Below are 16,628 nucleotides of genomic sequence, written 5' to 3' on the forward strand. Positions count from 1 at the left end.
TAAACTTTTTTTTTTTTTTTTAATTTATTTATTTGACAGACAGAGATCACAAGTAGGCAGAGAGGCAGGCAGAGAGAGAGGAAGGGAAGCAGGTTTCCTGCTGAGCAGAGAGCCCGATGCGGGGCTCGATCCCAGGACCCTGGGATCATGACCTGAGCCGAAAGCAAAGGCTTTAACCCACTGAGCCACCCAGGTGCCCCATAAGGCTGTTGCTTTTAAGAAGAGTTGGTGTGCCTTCTTTGTGCTCTGCCCCTTCTACCAGATGAGTGCAGATTACAGTAAGACTGTAAGAGATGGCAAAGCCAGAAGATGGAAAGAACCTATAATCATAGAAGAGCCACGTACACACTTGTAACCACATACACACGTGGTTATAGAAGAGCCACGTACACACTTTCTTACCACAAGTAAGAAATAAACTATAGTTGTACATGAGCCATTTTGTTTGATCTATTTTGTAGAGAAGATTGGTTTACCTTAACCATTACATACGTCTTCAGTTCTGCCATAATCATAAAAAAAAGAAAAGGTAAATAGCAAAGAAAGAAAAATACCAAAAGCACACTAACCAACATCATGATCAGCAACAGCACAGAAGTGTCTAACCGTAGGGAAAAATTAAATTCAAAACAACCATATACCCTCTGGTTGCTTTACTCAAGGGAAAAAATAGAAAAAACTTAGGCAAAAAAGCCCAGGAATGAACTTCAAAAAATTTAGTGAAAAGGACAAAATGAATCATTATTAAAAAGTTTATCTATATGGGGCACCTGGGTGGCTGAGTTGTTAGGTGTCTGACTTCAGCTAAGGTCATGATCCCAGGGTCCTGGGATCAAGCCCCACATCAGGCTCCCTGCTCAGCAAGAAGCCTGCTTCTCCCTCTCCCACACCCCCTGTCTGTGTCCCCTTTATCATTGTGTCTCTCTCTGTCAAATAAATAAATAAAATCTTAAAAAAAAAAAAGTTTATATTACGGTGGTAGACTACTTTATGCCCAGAGATACGAGCCTAAAGTCAAACTGCGTTTTATATGTAGTATTCATCAAGCAGACAAGTAATTGATAAATTTTTGAAAAGAATACCTCCAAAACAAACATTACTTCAAATCGAGCTTACATGAATTTCAAACTTAATATGAGTTCCTATGACACTTCAGAAATTGTAAACAAAATTCATGTATGTGTGAATTTTTTTCCTAAGGAGATAGTCATCATTTTCAAAGAGGGCTAAGGTTCAAAGATATTAAAAGCTAGTGTTATAATTTAAAACTAATCTAATTCTAAAAAATTAGATTATAAAGTTTTAAAAACTATATAAAACAAAATAAATAAATCAGAACCGAATGAGTATAAACTACTGTATTGCTTTTTTAAAAACTGCGAATGTGTGGCCTTCCACGAGTTATGTATGTTGCCTAAAATATTTATTTACTTATTCTCTAAGAGTGCACAATAAATGTAGTATTGCCATGTATTTTGCTCAACAGTAAAGAAAGGTAGAGAGACCATCCAAAAAGAGAAAAAAGAAATCTTGCCATTTGCAATGACATGGGTGGGACGAGAGGGTATTATGCTAAGCGAAAGGAGTCAATCAGAGAAAGACAATTATCATATGATCTCACTGATATGCAGAATTTAAGAAACAAAACAGAGGATCAGAAGGGAAGAGAGGAAAAAACAAAAGATGAAACCAGTGAGGGAGACAAACCGTAAGAAGACTCTTAATCATAGGAAACAAACTGAGGGTTGCTGGGGGTGAGGGGAGTGGAGAGATGGGGTAACTGGGTAATGGACATTAAGGAGGTTATGTGATGTAATGAGTGTCTGGGTATTATAAAAGACTGATGAATCACAGACCTGTACCTCTGAAACCAATAATACATATGCTAATTGAATTAAAATTTAAAAAAGAAATTATCCATGAAAAAATGAAATATATATATATGTTTTACATATAAATCAGTACATACATAAACGATTATAAAAATATATAAACAGAGGCTGTGTTTCCAGATGTTTTCAGGTCTTTTAAGCAACACAGCTTCATGGTTTTAGCACATGAGCTCTAAACAGACTTAGGTTCAAGTCTTGGCTCTGTCATTCATCAACTATGTGACCTCAGCAAGAAACATCTCCTGGCCTCAGCTTCCTCATCTGTCAAATAAGGAAGCACGTAGCTCCCGGGCTGCTCTGCTAATTAAACGGGATGATACATGCAAAACTCTTAGCAAGGTCTCTGGTGTGCAGTAAATAAAGCCACTTGTGAGTGTTTTGGAAAAAAAAAAAAAAAAGGTGGAAGGAGTGCGAACTTGGAAATTAGAAAAGACACAAGTTCAAATCTCAGCTTCATTTATTAGCTATGTGAACCTAAATGAGCTCCTCAATCTCTTGGTGCCTGAGTTTCATTCTTGATTAAAGATAGATATAATTCAAAGATTAAATGAAGGCTTAGCTAAGTTTCCTGGTACAAAAAAGACCCAATAAACAATAGCTATTATTATTGCTATAAATATTTTATCAAACAGATCAAATATATATATGCCCTCAAAATGAGTGGAAGAGAAACCTGTATTAATTGACATCATTAATTCAAGATAATATTATACATTTAAAAATTAAACATGATCTTTCAACAAGTGTTCCCATTTATGAATATCTTAAGAACAATTCTCTTGATCCTTGGTATACTATTAGGATCCACTGTACCCAATATTAGCTCTTAAATGTTTTTAAAACTATTCTATTTGTAAGGGCTGATATTTCATGATTTTTATTTTCTTAGAGTGCTTCCAAAGAACATATAGAAAATTTACCCTTTTAAAAAAGAAAATAAAACACATTCTATCTTAAAATTACTATATCCATCTACTGGACTCTTTTATAAATCTAAAATACATTATGGGTTCTTAGTGTTCTTATTTTTCACATCTTATAATATTCCGCTATTTCACTATCCTAGGAATTATTTCATCGTTATTCATCAATTATTGCCAACTATGCTTTTAAAAAAAATAATAAGACAACAGAAGAATTGAAGGACTTGCCTAGAATGGTAGTTCTCAACTAAAGGTGATTTTGCCCCCCCAGAGAACATTTGGCAATGTTGATATTTTTCATTGTCATAACCAAGCAGTTTCCTACTTGAATTTAGTAGGTAGGGGCCAGCAATGCCACTAAACATCCTAGAGGGCATAGGTCAGGCCCTGACAACAAAGAATTATCTGGTCTAAAATATCAATAGTGCCAAAGTTGAGAAACCATTTTTTCTTTTATGCCATAATGGCAGAAGGAAGAAAAGTGACCAAAAAAGATCTCTCAGAATCATCACATGATCAAAAGATAAAAGCAAAGAGATCAACAGTAGGATAGTAGCTTCTGATTTTTTTAAATCTGCAGACTCTTTTAATTGCGATTATTTTGAGTACATTTATATTTGAACTGTGCCCACAGAACTATCAATTTTTTAATGGTAATATATGTTTTATTAAGTTTTTAATTTTAATTCCACTATAACATACAATGTTGTGTTAGTTTCAGGTATAGTGTAGTGATTCAACAATTCTTTGCATTACTCAGTGCTCATTATAGTAAGTGTACTCTAATCTCCATCACCTATTCCACCCCCTCCCTTCCTTACCTATTTCCCAACTGGTAACCATCAGTTTGTTCTCTTTAGTTAACTGTCTGTTTCTTGATTTCTCTTTGTTTCCCTTTGTTGTTTGTTTCTTAAATTCCACATACGAGTAAAATCATATAGTATTTGTCTTTCTCTGATTTATTCTGCTTAGCATAACACCCTCTAGTCTAGGTCCATCCATGTTATCACAAATGGCAGGATCTCATTCTTTTTTATGTCTGAGTAATATCCCAGTTTGTGTGTTTATACACACACCACGTTATTTATCCATGCATCTGTGGATGGACACTTGGGTTGCTTCCATAGCTTGGCTATTATAAACAATGCTGCAATAAACACAGTGGTCCATATATCTTTCTGAATTAGTGTTTTTGCTTTCTTTGGTTAAATATCTAGTAAAGCAGTTACTGGATCATATGGTATTTCTATTCTTAATTTTCTGAGAAATGTCCATACTGTTTTCCATAGTGGTTGCACCAATTTACACTCCCAAGTGCACAAGGGTTTCCTTTTTTCCACATCCTCACCTACACGTACTATTTCTTGTCTTTTTGATACTAGCCATTCTGACTAGTGTGAAGTGATATCTCATTATGGTTTTGATTTGCATTTCCCTGATAATTAGTGATGTTGAGCAACTGTTCATGTACCTGTTGGCTATCTGTGTGTTTTCTTTGGAAAAGTGTCTATTCATGTCCTCTGCCCATTTTTCGATTGGATTTTTGGGGTTTTAGGTGTTGAGTTGTGTAAGTTCTTTTTTTTTTTTTTTTTTTAAGATTTTGTTTATTTATTTGACAGAGAGAGAGAGAGAGGAAGGGAAGCAGGCTCCCCGCTGAGCAGAGAGCCCAATGTGGGGCTCAATCCCAGGACCCTGAGATCATGACCTGAGCTGAAGACAGAGGCTTTAACCCACTGAGCCACCCAGGCATTGTGATATATATAAATATATAAGTTCTTTATATATTTTGGGTATTAACTCCTTAGCAAGTATATCATTCACAAATATCTTCTCCCATTCACTAAACAATACATGGATGAGAAGCAACTTCCAGTTCTGGACAAACCCAAGTTCCTTGTACCTGATCGTATCAACATGAGTGAGCTCATTAAGATGATTAGAAAGTGCTTACAGCTCAACACTAATCAAGCCTTCTTCCTGTTAGTGAACAAACACAGTATGGAGAGTGTGTCCATGCTGATTTCTGAAGTGTATGAAAGTGAGAAGGATAAAAATGGATTCCTATATATAGTATGTGCCTCTGAGGAGACATTTGGAATGAAATTGTGTGTTAAGACTAAAAAACGCATCTATTCAAAAGTGTTTTAAACCCTTACCAAGAAAGAAAAAAAGGGATGTTACCAACTGAGACTGATCAGTTCATCCAATCACAGATCATTACAACAGCAATGTTCCTGCCTATGAATTTTAGAAAGTTGTTTTTGTACTGCACGCAGAAAAGCTGAGCTCCAAATGAGCACATTCAACTTTGGAAAATATCATTTAACCTAGGCTGTTTTGTTTTTAAATTTAGAAGTTTAAAAATAATATACTTTGCATTCTAAAAAAAAAAAAAAAAAAAAAAAGAGTTTTAGTCATGGTTTCCTTCGCTGTACAAAACCCTTTTTATGTTGGTGCAGTCCCAATAGTTTTTTGTTTTGCTTTTGCTTTTGTTTCCTTTGTCTGAGGAAACATATCCATAAATATATTGCTAATGCTGATGTCCAAGAGATTACTTCCTATGTTTTCTTCTAAGAGTTTATGGTTTCACATTTAGGTCTTTAATCCATTTTGAATTTATTTTTGTGTATGATGCAAGAAAGTTGTCCAGTTTTATTCTCTTACAAGTAACTGTCCAATCTTCCTAGCACAACTTATTGACAAAACTATCTTTTCTCCATTGTACATTATTGCCTCCTTTGTCACAGATTGACCATACATGGTCAATGAATGGTGTGGGTTTATTTCTGAGTTCTTTATTCTGTCCCATTGATCTATGTATCTATTTTTGTGCCAGTTTTGTGCCTGTTTTGCTTACTACAGCTTTGTAGCGTATCTTGAAATCAGGGACAGCGATACCTCCAGCTTTGTTCTTTTTCAAGATTACTTTGGCTATTCAAGGTCTTCTGTGGTTCCATATAAATTTTAGGATTATTTGTTCTAGTTCTGTGAAAAATGCTATTGGCACTTTGACAGAGATAGCACTGAATCTGTGGAGTGCTTTGAGTAGCAAGGATATTTTAACAATATTAATTCTTCCAATCCCAAATATATCTTTCCATTTGTTTGTATCATCTAGCTTCTAATTTTGATTGTGAAACTGAAAATATAAGATACTGAGTTTTCAGAAGGCGATATTCTAGATGAATTTTCTGAAGGTTAAGCATTGATGAGTGAACAATATATTTCTAAAGGCAAAAAGAAACTATGAATATTCTTATCCAGTTAGTCATTCAACATGAAGACTTCATTGTGTATCTTTTACAACAAGAACCTGAACCATCTCATTTTGCTAAAAGGACATAGCATAGTATTCTTTAATCTTCTGTGATATTTGTGTAATTACATTTATTTGAAATAGTTCACGTATGAACAGATACTAAAGGCAAGTATGCAAATAAAAGTGACCAAAACAAAACAAATGATGTAAAACTTTTTAAATGCATCAAACTAATCATTCTAATTAGTGTTTATGAATCTAAAAATCATGACCTTCAGCTCAGGTCACTATCCTGGGGTCCTAGGACAGAGTCCTGCATCAGGTTCCCTGCTCAGCAGGGAGCATGGTTCTCCCTCTCCCACTGTTTCCCTCTCCCTCTGCCTGCCACTCTGCCTGCTTATGCTTTCTCTGTCAAATAAATAAAATCATTAAAAAAAAACCCCATTAAAATTTCTTTAATAAGATCTTAGAATACCAAGAATGTATTATTAGTTTCACTGTACACTTTGAAATGAAATCTAAAGGAAACATATAAATGAGAAAAACCTTCAAAGTTGCTACAACCTCTTTACTTTCAAAACAGAACTGATTTCAAGGCAAATTTTTTGTGAGAAATGTCTGAGAGATGAATAAATAATACTCAATATTCTCAACACATGATATTCAGAATAGTGCTAGTCTGACACTGCAGCTCAAAGTTTAAGGTTTTTTAAAAACAGTAATATTGAAATACAATTAGAAAAATGTTTATACCTTAACAGACTGTAAGATGCCAGTCCCCTGCTCAGTTTCAATTTTGCAATTATCACACTCAATATTTTGGACTTTTACACAGCCAGACCCTGATGACTTGATATCCAAATCTAGAAATGAAAAAAGAAAAAAAAAGTTAGTACTATGGCTAATGAGCCAAAGCATTTTAGCGTCCCCTAAGAAATCCAGCTCCTCAGTTATGTTCATAAAATAACTGAACCCTGGAGACAGCATGGTTGTCAGCACCTAAGACGTCTCTACCACAGCAACAGGACAAATGTAGTGCCCTTTTCTGCTAACTTTTAGAAATAAAGCAGTTATTTCTATTGACCTATATCATCTAAAGAGAGAAAGTGATGTAGGAGAAAAGTAAAAGAGGGCAGATACTCCAATTAATACACATTCCTGGGAAAGAGAGGAAACACACACACACACACACACATGTTTAAATAAAACTACAGCTAGTTAACAAGTCATTATGATAAACTATTCATGAATAAGCCAGTTAGCCTCTTCTCTCTTATATTCACAAAGATTTATAGATTTGTTCCCAAACCTCATATAAATTAAAAGCATATCGTAGGAATAGTACAGATCTGTGTTTGTTGCCCCCCACAAAAAACCACTGGGGCTTAACACAATTTAATCGTTATGGCATAAAAATAAATTTCTGCAATTTTGTATATGGCAGTCTCTATAAAGGCTTTTAAAACAGCAATATTTTGGTTGTAATAATCTAAAAATATATAAACCAATAATTTTACCCCAGATGGATGCAAATGTAAGTAACCAATTTTTACTCAGTTGAGTAGTGTTACAACATAGCCTTCATGTAAGGCAGCGTTCATAGATATGTAGAGGACATAAATGTCCTCTACCCACACACTCCCAACAGGTAGAAAAGCCCACTTAGTGGCAGTAATGCTACTCTTACTCACAGAAACAGGTATAAACAAACTGGAGGAACAAGTATATACGAAGAAAATTGAATTATATTGATTTGAGAAGGTGAAATAGACACCTAGAAATGGTAAACTGGAAATGGGATTCTGGCTCTAAGAAGAGGAATCTACAAATAATGAGGTTTGAGGTCACCAGCACAGATAGTTCCACTTTTGTCTGTGTTACCATAAAATTTCGCTTACTCTATTTCAATACTCAATCCCTTTTTTATTATGATAATATATTGACAAATCTTCCTCCCCACCCCAGACTGTTATATTTTGAAGTCAGGGTCTTTTATTCATCTAGGCTAGTTTAAAGAAGTTGCGAAGCAGTAAACCATCATGGTTGAGCAGACCCCAGTCAGTTCAAATTTCAGCTCCACCACTTTATATCTGAGAGAGAACATAGTTTTTTAATCTACCCCCATTAGAATATATGTTTCATACGTGCACCCGAATGTTTATAGCAGCAATGTCTACAATAGCCAAACTATGGAAAGAACCTAGATGTCCATCAACAGACGAATGGATAAAGAAGATGTGGTATATATACACAATGGAATACTATGCAGCCATCAAAAGAAATGAAATCTTGCTATTTGCGACGACGTGGATGGAACTAGAGGGTATCATGCTTAGCGAAATAAGTCAATCGGAGAAAGACAACTATCATAAGATCTCCCTGATATGAGGGAGAGGAGATGCAACATGGGGGGTTAAGGGGGTAGGAGAAGAGTAAATGAAACAAGATGGGATTGGGAGGGAGACAAACCATAAGTGACTCTTAATCTCACAAAACAAACTGAGGGTTGATGGGGGGAGGGGGTTTGGGAGGGGGGGGTGGGGTTATGGACATTGGGGAGGGTATGTGCTATGGTGAGTGCTGTGAAGTGTGTAAACCTGGCGATTCACAGACCTGTACCCCTAGGGATAAAAATATATTATATGTTTATAAAAAATAAAATTAAAAAAAATAGTCACAAAAAAAATCAATTTAAATTAAAAAAAAAAAGAATATATGTTTCATGAAGGCATGGATTTTTCACCCACAATAAATACTTCATGAACCTTGCTGTATCTCAGTTTCCTTATGTGAAACAGTGCCAATAACTGTATCTACTTTATGGTGCCATTTTATGGATTAGAAAAGATTATCTTGGAGGTATTGGCTGCTGTGATGATCATTAGTATCATCCTTCTGTCCCAGGAAGGAGAGGCTGGGGACACTTTACTGGAAAGATGCTGTGTACACACTGGCTTGCATTTGATAAATATTATGGACCCCAAATACCTAGAACACTGCAGGCGTTATCAGACGGTCCACCGTGCGGTTTTACTATGTGATTGTGTTTGTATTTTTTCAAGACTGCTACTCACGGATAATTTACAATGGAGATATATCAGTAGGAAGCCAGATGCCTACGTGAGACCCAACACTTGGTCCAGGTTAGATATGGAACATCCTACAGACAGAGCTGATTTGGAACAGACCCCAGGCTGTGTATACGCAAGGGGAAATGTGAATGGACTGCCATACCATACCGCCGAATGGATTATCAAGAAAGTTCAATCCTGAAAAACAAACCACTTTGCTATTGACAAAGTGCGGTGAAATAGAGATATAGGAACTACGTGCCAAAGGAGAACATAAGGGTTCCACAAATAATAGTTGATTTACATTATTCCAAACGATGTTTTCATTGGATTTATAAAATACCTATCTTTGGGAACCTGATGTCTACCTTTCACTAGGAAGCTCAAAGTAGAACAGAAAAGGAGGCAGGTTCCGAGAGGGGCAACTATATTGGGTTACAAAGTCAGATCCAAAGGGACCAATTAAAAGTGCACATCTGCTTAATTTCAGAAGTTCGCCGTCTGTGCCCTGGGACCCAAACCCTTTTCCACTTCACTTCACTTGCCAAACTTCAGGGGCGCGTTCACCTCCACGGACGCCTGAGGGTCGATGGTGTCAGACACGATGAATACCTCCTTCAGCGCCTCGTCGTACTTCACCAGCAGGCCGGCCAGGTCCCGAGCCCCGCCCTCCGCTGCTCTCACCGCAACCAGCACGCGGTCGCCGTCCGGGTAGGTAAGGGGGTCCAGGGGCCTCACGGCCAAATGGCACGGAAGTCGCGCCCGCAGCAGACCGAACGGGCTCACCAGCAACGCCCACTCCTTCAGAGTCTGGCATGCAAGGCCTGGCGGTGAGACCGCGGGCTCCGACCCGGGCTGGCGCTCTCCCCCACCAGAGCTGTACTGCCGGGCCGGGCCAGCCCGACAAGCCCAGCGCCCCGCAGCTCTGCGGGCCCCAACTCGGAACTGGCTGAGCCAGAGGCAGCCAAATCCCCAGCCCGAGCCGGGGGCAAACATGGTGCACCCCTCTCGCGCTCTCTCAAATCACCTCAGCAGTAGGCCAGTCTCGCCACGGCCAGTCTACTTGACCACTGCCCTAGCTCAAGTCAAAAGGGAGACATCTGCGAAGATTTGCTGAAGCAAAACTGCTCACTTTCTTTGGCAATTTAAACCTCATCCGCACACGCCTCCGCAGCAAGCTGGAATTAATTTCAAAGCTGTAACTATCCACTCTTGACCCGCAAGCCTTGCCCGCGCCCTCCTCTTTCGCAAAGGCGCATGGGATACGTAGTTCTAAAGGGGAAGAGATGTCGTGGGGCTCCGGGCAGCTTGGAAACTACATATCCCAAGAGGCAATGCGCAGGGTATTGGAGTAGTAAGAGCAGGTGTCACCCGAACTCAGAAGGTGCGAGCTTTTTGCCTGAAGCCCATTAGCCATTGGAGGAACTGGAGGGGGGGGGGGGGGGAGAGGGTGGAATCTATTTGGGAATCCAACGGGCCAATGGAAAGCGCGTAAGGAGCAATGTGGGCAGGACTGCGTGGTTTCCTTGGATACCGAGGACGCGACTTCTTTGGAGAGGGTGGAGCTTCGGAGTGAGACCCTGGAGGTCCTAATCTATCAAGAAAAATAGGAACTTAAATAAGGATCAGGACCAAGTCAAGGGGTAAGAAACTGCGCTTTTAAAAGGTGAGAACTAGGGGCGCCTGGGTGGCTCAGTCGGTTAAGCGTCTGCCTTCCACTCAGGTCATAATCCAAGGATCCTGGGATTGAGTCCTACCTCCGATTCCCTCTTCAAAGGGGAATCTCTTTCTCCAACTGCTCCTTCCCATGCGCGTGCTCTCTCTTAAAATAAATAAAATCTTTTTTTTTTTTAAAAAAGGTGAGAATTAGATGCAAACTACAGTGGGAGATTAGATACAAACTTCACTAAAATAGTGCAGGATACCCTGATATGGAAAATCCCTCAGCAGGAAAATAAAGAGCCAGATTGGCGGGGCTTTTATTCAGTTCCTTTTTTTTTTTTTTTTTAAAGATATTATTTATTTATTTGGGGGGGGGAGCAGCAGGCAGAGGGAGAAGGAGAAGCAGTGGGGCTCGATTGCAGGACGCTGGGATCTTAACCAGAGCCCAAGACCAACACTTAAGGGACTGAGCCAGCCAGGCGCCCCAGGCTGGTGTTTTTTGGTGCAACTCCCTCTTTGATACCAAATATAGGAATAGCATTAGAGTCCTCCCTCCTTCCTGATCCTAAGTAATCTTAAGCTAGTCATTGGACAACTCAGGGTTTTAACTGCTTTCCCTTAAAATGAGATCAATATTACTTTCCTTATTTTGCCTCAAAGAGTTTTTGCAAGGATCAGATGAGATAATTGATGTGAACATGATGCACAGTCTACAAAATTGTGTAAATTGTATTTTTATTTTAGGGATAGCACTGATTCTTAGTAACCAAGAAATATCTGAAAAATCAGGACTTGTGTTGACAGCAGCATTAATCTCTTTGACTTACAAATGGTCCCCAGTTTTACGGCTAAAATAAGGAAAAAAGAGTCAACAGTGCAATGGGAAGAGCTCGACACTGAAAGGAGACTGATTATTTTCCTTGCTCTCTGGGTCACCTGAATCTGTTTCTTCAGTTCTAAGTTGAAGGATCGCACTAAATGACTCCTTAAGGTCTTTTTTATCTTTTATTATTCTGCAGGCAATTTTAAAAGGGGGGGGGACCCATAAGATTTATTTCCTGCTTCTCTGCGTATCTCTACCTTTCTGTGCCCCTAACTCTTCCTGCCTATTACTCCCTAAGCTGTTTGTTAAAGAAAAATTGCAAACAATGACACTGAATAAAATGCAAATGCTGTAACCTAATGTCTTAAAAAACTGAAGCCCTTGTTGGGGTGCCTGGGGGCTTCAGTCAAGCCCTTGTTGGGCTCTGTGCTCAGCATGGAGTCTGCTTGAGATTCTTTCCCTCTCCTTCTGCCCTTCTCCCTGCTCACACACTCTTTCTATCTCTAAACAAATAAATAAATAAAACCTAAAAAAAAGACACATCCCGAAGATTCTTCCTTTTTCCTAGTTTATGCTATGTTTAGTCATTTGTAAGATAAACTAGTTTTCCCTTTATCTATTCTACTTCTTTCTGTGTTAGTATCTTTAACTGGTATGGCAGAACTGGTGAAAAAAATCTAGGGAAATGTGATATTTCTAATTTATTTATACTATAATTTGTCTGATGGTTTTGGCTTAGGTCATGATCTCCTGGGCCCTGCGATCCAGCCTGCCTCGGGCTCCCCAATTAGCAGAGTCAGTCTGCTTAAAGATTCTCTCCCTCTGCCCTTGCTCACTCGCGCTCGCGCGCACGCTCTCTCTCTCTCTCTTTCTCTCATACAAATATATAAATCTTGAAAAAGGAAAAAAAAAACCTGAAGCTCTTGGCAAAAATGCAATAACTGAATTTCCTGGGAGGTAGCGATAGAGAGATGGACTGAAGTCCTAATGAACTGGGCTAAAGTCCTCGTGGGCCCAAGTCACAGAGTTTTCCACTAGCCATTACCTTTTTTATAAAATTCAGTGTTTTCATAAGCTATCCTTTCCTCTTTTCTGTCCTCCCAGTTCTTTCTTCCTCCTTATTCTCCTTCCTAGTTAGTGAAAGCTTATGATAAGTGCCAGCTTTTAGGTTCACCAAATTCCCACTGAATACTAGCTCTGCCCTTGAATTTGTTTCATTTGGTCATAATTATTCAGACTGATCTTCAAAGTGTCTTTTTAATGAAAACCCACGGGGATAACTTTGAAAATGTTTGAAAAAGGCATTGGTTTAAGCAAGTTGAGAATGCACTCACATTTGTTGTACACATGCCAAATATTTTTAGATTAAATAGGAATAAATACCTAGCAGATTATTTTGTTTCTGTGGTGAGATTTCCTTTTCTGAGACAAACCAAGTTCATGGAATTGGCAAGTGAACCATAATTGTCTCTGTGGCAAAATCTTTGTTTGATTATTTTCAAACAAAACTAAAGAAAATTGACTGAAATACTACTTTTCTGATTACATTAACTTGAAACTGGAGAAAATGATATAAGATTAATATAGGATATTAAAAAGTTATTGATACTTTAAAAATTTTTTATTGATACATTACTTATGTATCAAATCTGTCCACATGTCAATGACGACTAATAAAAATACTGCCTTCCATCTGTGTGACATTATAGTTTTCAAAGCGTGTCCACATCTTGTAGTATCCTCATAAAACACTCAGTTTAGCAGAGCAAGTATTATTATCCTCACATTATACATGAGGAAACAAATTCAGAAAGATTAAAATTAAACAATTAGAGAGTCTGGCCCTCTTCCCACTCTACTAAAAGGTCCTCTATCCTCCTGATCCCTTTGAAGAAAAATAATTATTCATCAAATGAATGAAGAATCATAAATAACTTTTCATTCCTATGTTGTTCTTTTTTTTTCAACTGAAGTTGTAAAAATACCTTACAAGTAAACTCTTAAGGTGGAAAAGTTTATAGTAACTTACACACCCACCAGCAGTATATGTTCATGATGTATACATAGACATACTGCTGGTGGGCACGTAAATTGTTAAAAACTTTCCAGAGTTCATTTCAGCAGTATGCATAAAGCACTTTAAAAATATGTGTATCCATGACTTGGAAATTGTAATTTTGGGGATTTAATGTAAGCATAAAATCAGGGACATTCAAAAAAACTTACATTCAAGGAATTTTGTTCTATAGAGTTACTTATGATACTAAAATAATGAAGTAACTTAAATGTCCAAAAATAGTAGGGTGTTATGTAAATCAGTATACATCTGCAATATTCTGCAGCTATTCAAAAATTATATTTTGGGGGCGCCTGGGTGGCTCAGTGGGTTAAGCCGCTGCCTTCGGCTCAGGTCATGATCTCAGGGTCCTACAGTTTGACTCTATTCTGACACTACGTACCTGCAAATAGTGTCAGATTCCACAGGTTAAGAGCTCAGTTCTACAATACTGCTCTTACCCACTTGAGATGCTAATTACAAGTAGTGGGTCTCTAGGTTACCCACAACTTCTGTCTGGTTTGGCTACAAATCAGAGGTTCCCACAACCCCCTTCACAGTTTTGATGAACTTGCCAGAATGGTTCTCAGACCTCAGGGAAAGATGTTTACCAGTTTATTAAAAGATTTGATGAAAATTTATGGGGCGCCTGGGTGGCTCAGTGGGTTAGGCCGCTGCCTTTGGCTCAGGTCATGATCCCGGGTCCTGGGTTCGAGCCCCACATCGGGCTTTCTGCTCAGCGGGGAGCCTGCTTCCTCCTCTCTCTCTGCCTGCCTCTCTGCTTACTTGTGATTTCTCTCTGTCAAATAAATAAATAAAATCTTAAAAAAAAAAAAGATTTGATGAAAATTCATATGGATAGATAGATAGATATCTCCAAAAAGAGATAGGTTGAGGTCTGGCAGGGTTCTGAGAACAAGACCTCCTGTCTCCCTGGAGTTGGGGTGTGTCTCCCTCCTTGTGTGGATGTGTTTGCCTAAATGGAAGCTCTACAAACCCCATACTATCAGGATTTTCATGGAGGCTTCATCATGTAGATATGATGGATCCTTAATTCCATTTTTAGCCCTTCTTTCTTCTTAGAAGACTGGTGCAGAGCTGAAAATTCCAACCTTCTTATCATGGTTCATACTCTCCAGTGACCAACCCTCATCCAAGAGCCATCCAAGAGCCACCCAAAGTCACCTCGCTAGAACAAAAGACATTTCTATCATCCTCAGAAATTACAAGGGTTTCAGGAGCCCTGTGCCAGGAGCCAAGGAGAGATCATCATATATTTTTTTCCTATTATCTCATGGTAATATTAAGTGAAAAGAGTAGAATGCCAATTGTATGTTTAGTATGATCCCAATTCTTTAATGATGATAATAGTTTTATTTTTTTAAAAGATTTTATTTATTTGAGAGCTAGAGAGAGAGGGAATAAGAAAGAGAGAGCATGAGAGGAGAGAGGTCAGCGGAAGAAGCAGACTCCCTTGCTGAGCGGGGAGTCTGACTCCAGGATCATGACCTGAGCGGAAAGCAGTCACTCAACCAACTGATCCGCCCAGGTGCCCCGATAATAATAATATTAAAATTTTATTTTATTTTATTATTTTTTAATAATTTTTTATTTTTTATTAACATATAATGTATTATTAGCCCCAGGGGTACAGGTCTGTGAATCGCCAGGTTTACACACTTCACAGCACTCACCATAGCACATACCCTCCCCAATGTCCATAACCCCACCACCCTCTCCTAACCCTAACCCTCCCCCCAACCCCCCGGCAACCCTCAGTTTGTTTTTTGAGATTGAGAGTCTCTTATGGTTTGTCTCCATCCCAATCCCATTTTGTTTCATAAAATAAAATTGTGTTTTAAGAAATATAACCCATGGAAACAATTTCATCTTGGTAACAATGGTTATCTCCAAGTAGTAAAATAATGAATTATTTCATTTTTTGTGTTTTCAATAATAAACATATATTACATTTATAATTTAAAAGTTTTAAAAGCACTTCTTAAAATACATTGTTTCCTAAAACTAACTCAAATAATGAAATAGTTGAAGGATTTCTTACTATGTAAATGTAAATGCCAATGAAGATTTTACTTTATTTAATAATTGATATTCAATAAATGGACAGCAGAGGGCATGAGTCAGTTTTCAGAAAAATGTAACTTTAATAGAATTCTGGGATTCAGCTTAGCTGAGGGAAGCCCAAGGAATTTGCCAACTTTCTCAATTATAAACTTTTAAAATGAATATATCTTATGACTTTCATTCTTGTTGTGAAACCTTAATAAACTCAATCTGATAACTGACAGTACTAAGAAATATTTAATGAATATGTAGGTAACTTCCTTTGAAATCACCACTGACGTATGGACAGATTTGGTTATTTGTTTCCATGCCCATGATGTGCAGGGAAGTGTCTGTGATTTAATGCAGTCAAACTTTCCCATTCTAAGCACCTTGAGAAGTTGCCTACGTTAGACATATTCTTGAGTACTTTGTATGTTAAAGCAATATGTATGTGTGTTTATGTATGTACCTGAGATAACTTAAATACACAAAGCAACTAGAGTTTACTCATAATAGAAAAAATTTAAAAGCTAATTTTAGACAAGAGTTCTTGTATGTGCTAATGCTTAATTCCATTTCTACAAGGTAGAAATTTTGTTTTCAACCATTCACACAGGAGTAGCATTGAATAGAAATTCCACTTACATTTTATATATTTTGAGGCTATGCTGTTAGTTATGTATAGGTTCGAGATTAATAGTTTCCTGATAAATTTCCTTTTTGTCGTTAAATAATGACCTTCTTTATCTCAAGTATTGCTCTCTGTCTTGTTATTTATTTTTATCTAATAATATTTTCATCCCTTTACTTCAAGCCTGTGACACTATATTTGGGACTTGTGTCTTATAAACAGAATACAGCAAGATATTTTAAAA

General features: G+C 37.8%; 2 protein-coding genes across 5 annotated transcripts in view; one reads left to right on the forward strand and one right to left on the reverse strand.

Annotated features, from left to right (window-relative positions):
* LOC111155348 (family with sequence similarity 185 member A) overlaps positions 1-10,278 on the reverse strand; it is a 56,224-nt gene extending 45,946 nt beyond the window's left edge. For 3 of the 4 annotated variants that reach the window (XM_022515500.1, XM_022515501.1, XM_022515499.1), the window contains exons 1-2: positions 9,691-10,278; positions 6,828-6,937 (exon numbers count right to left, since the gene is read on the reverse strand). In XM_022515500.1, coding sequence (XP_022371208.1) covers positions 6,828-6,937; positions 9,691-10,141 — 561 coding nt within the window. In that variant the 5' untranslated portion in view covers positions 10,142-10,278. The remainder of the gene's footprint in view (positions 1-6,827; positions 6,938-9,690) is intronic. The other variant, XM_022515502.1, reaches the window with a different exon arrangement.
* Positions 10,279-10,770: 492 nt separating this feature from the next.
* LOC111155203 (coiled-coil domain containing 146) overlaps positions 10,771-16,628 on the forward strand; it is a 115,614-nt gene continuing 109,756 nt past the window's right edge. Inside the window, exon 1 of the mRNA XM_022515300.1 lies at positions 10,771-10,811. The gene's annotated coding sequence lies outside the window, so the exon portion shown is untranslated. The remainder of the gene's footprint in view (positions 10,812-16,628) is intronic.

Source organism: Enhydra lutris, unplaced genomic scaffold, assembly GCF_002288905.1.
Source record: "Enhydra lutris kenyoni isolate GAN:26980312 unplaced genomic scaffold, ASM228890v2 scaffoldscaffold40, whole genome shotgun sequence".
Classification (NCBI taxonomy): domain Eukaryota; kingdom Metazoa; phylum Chordata; class Mammalia; order Carnivora; family Mustelidae; genus Enhydra; species Enhydra lutris.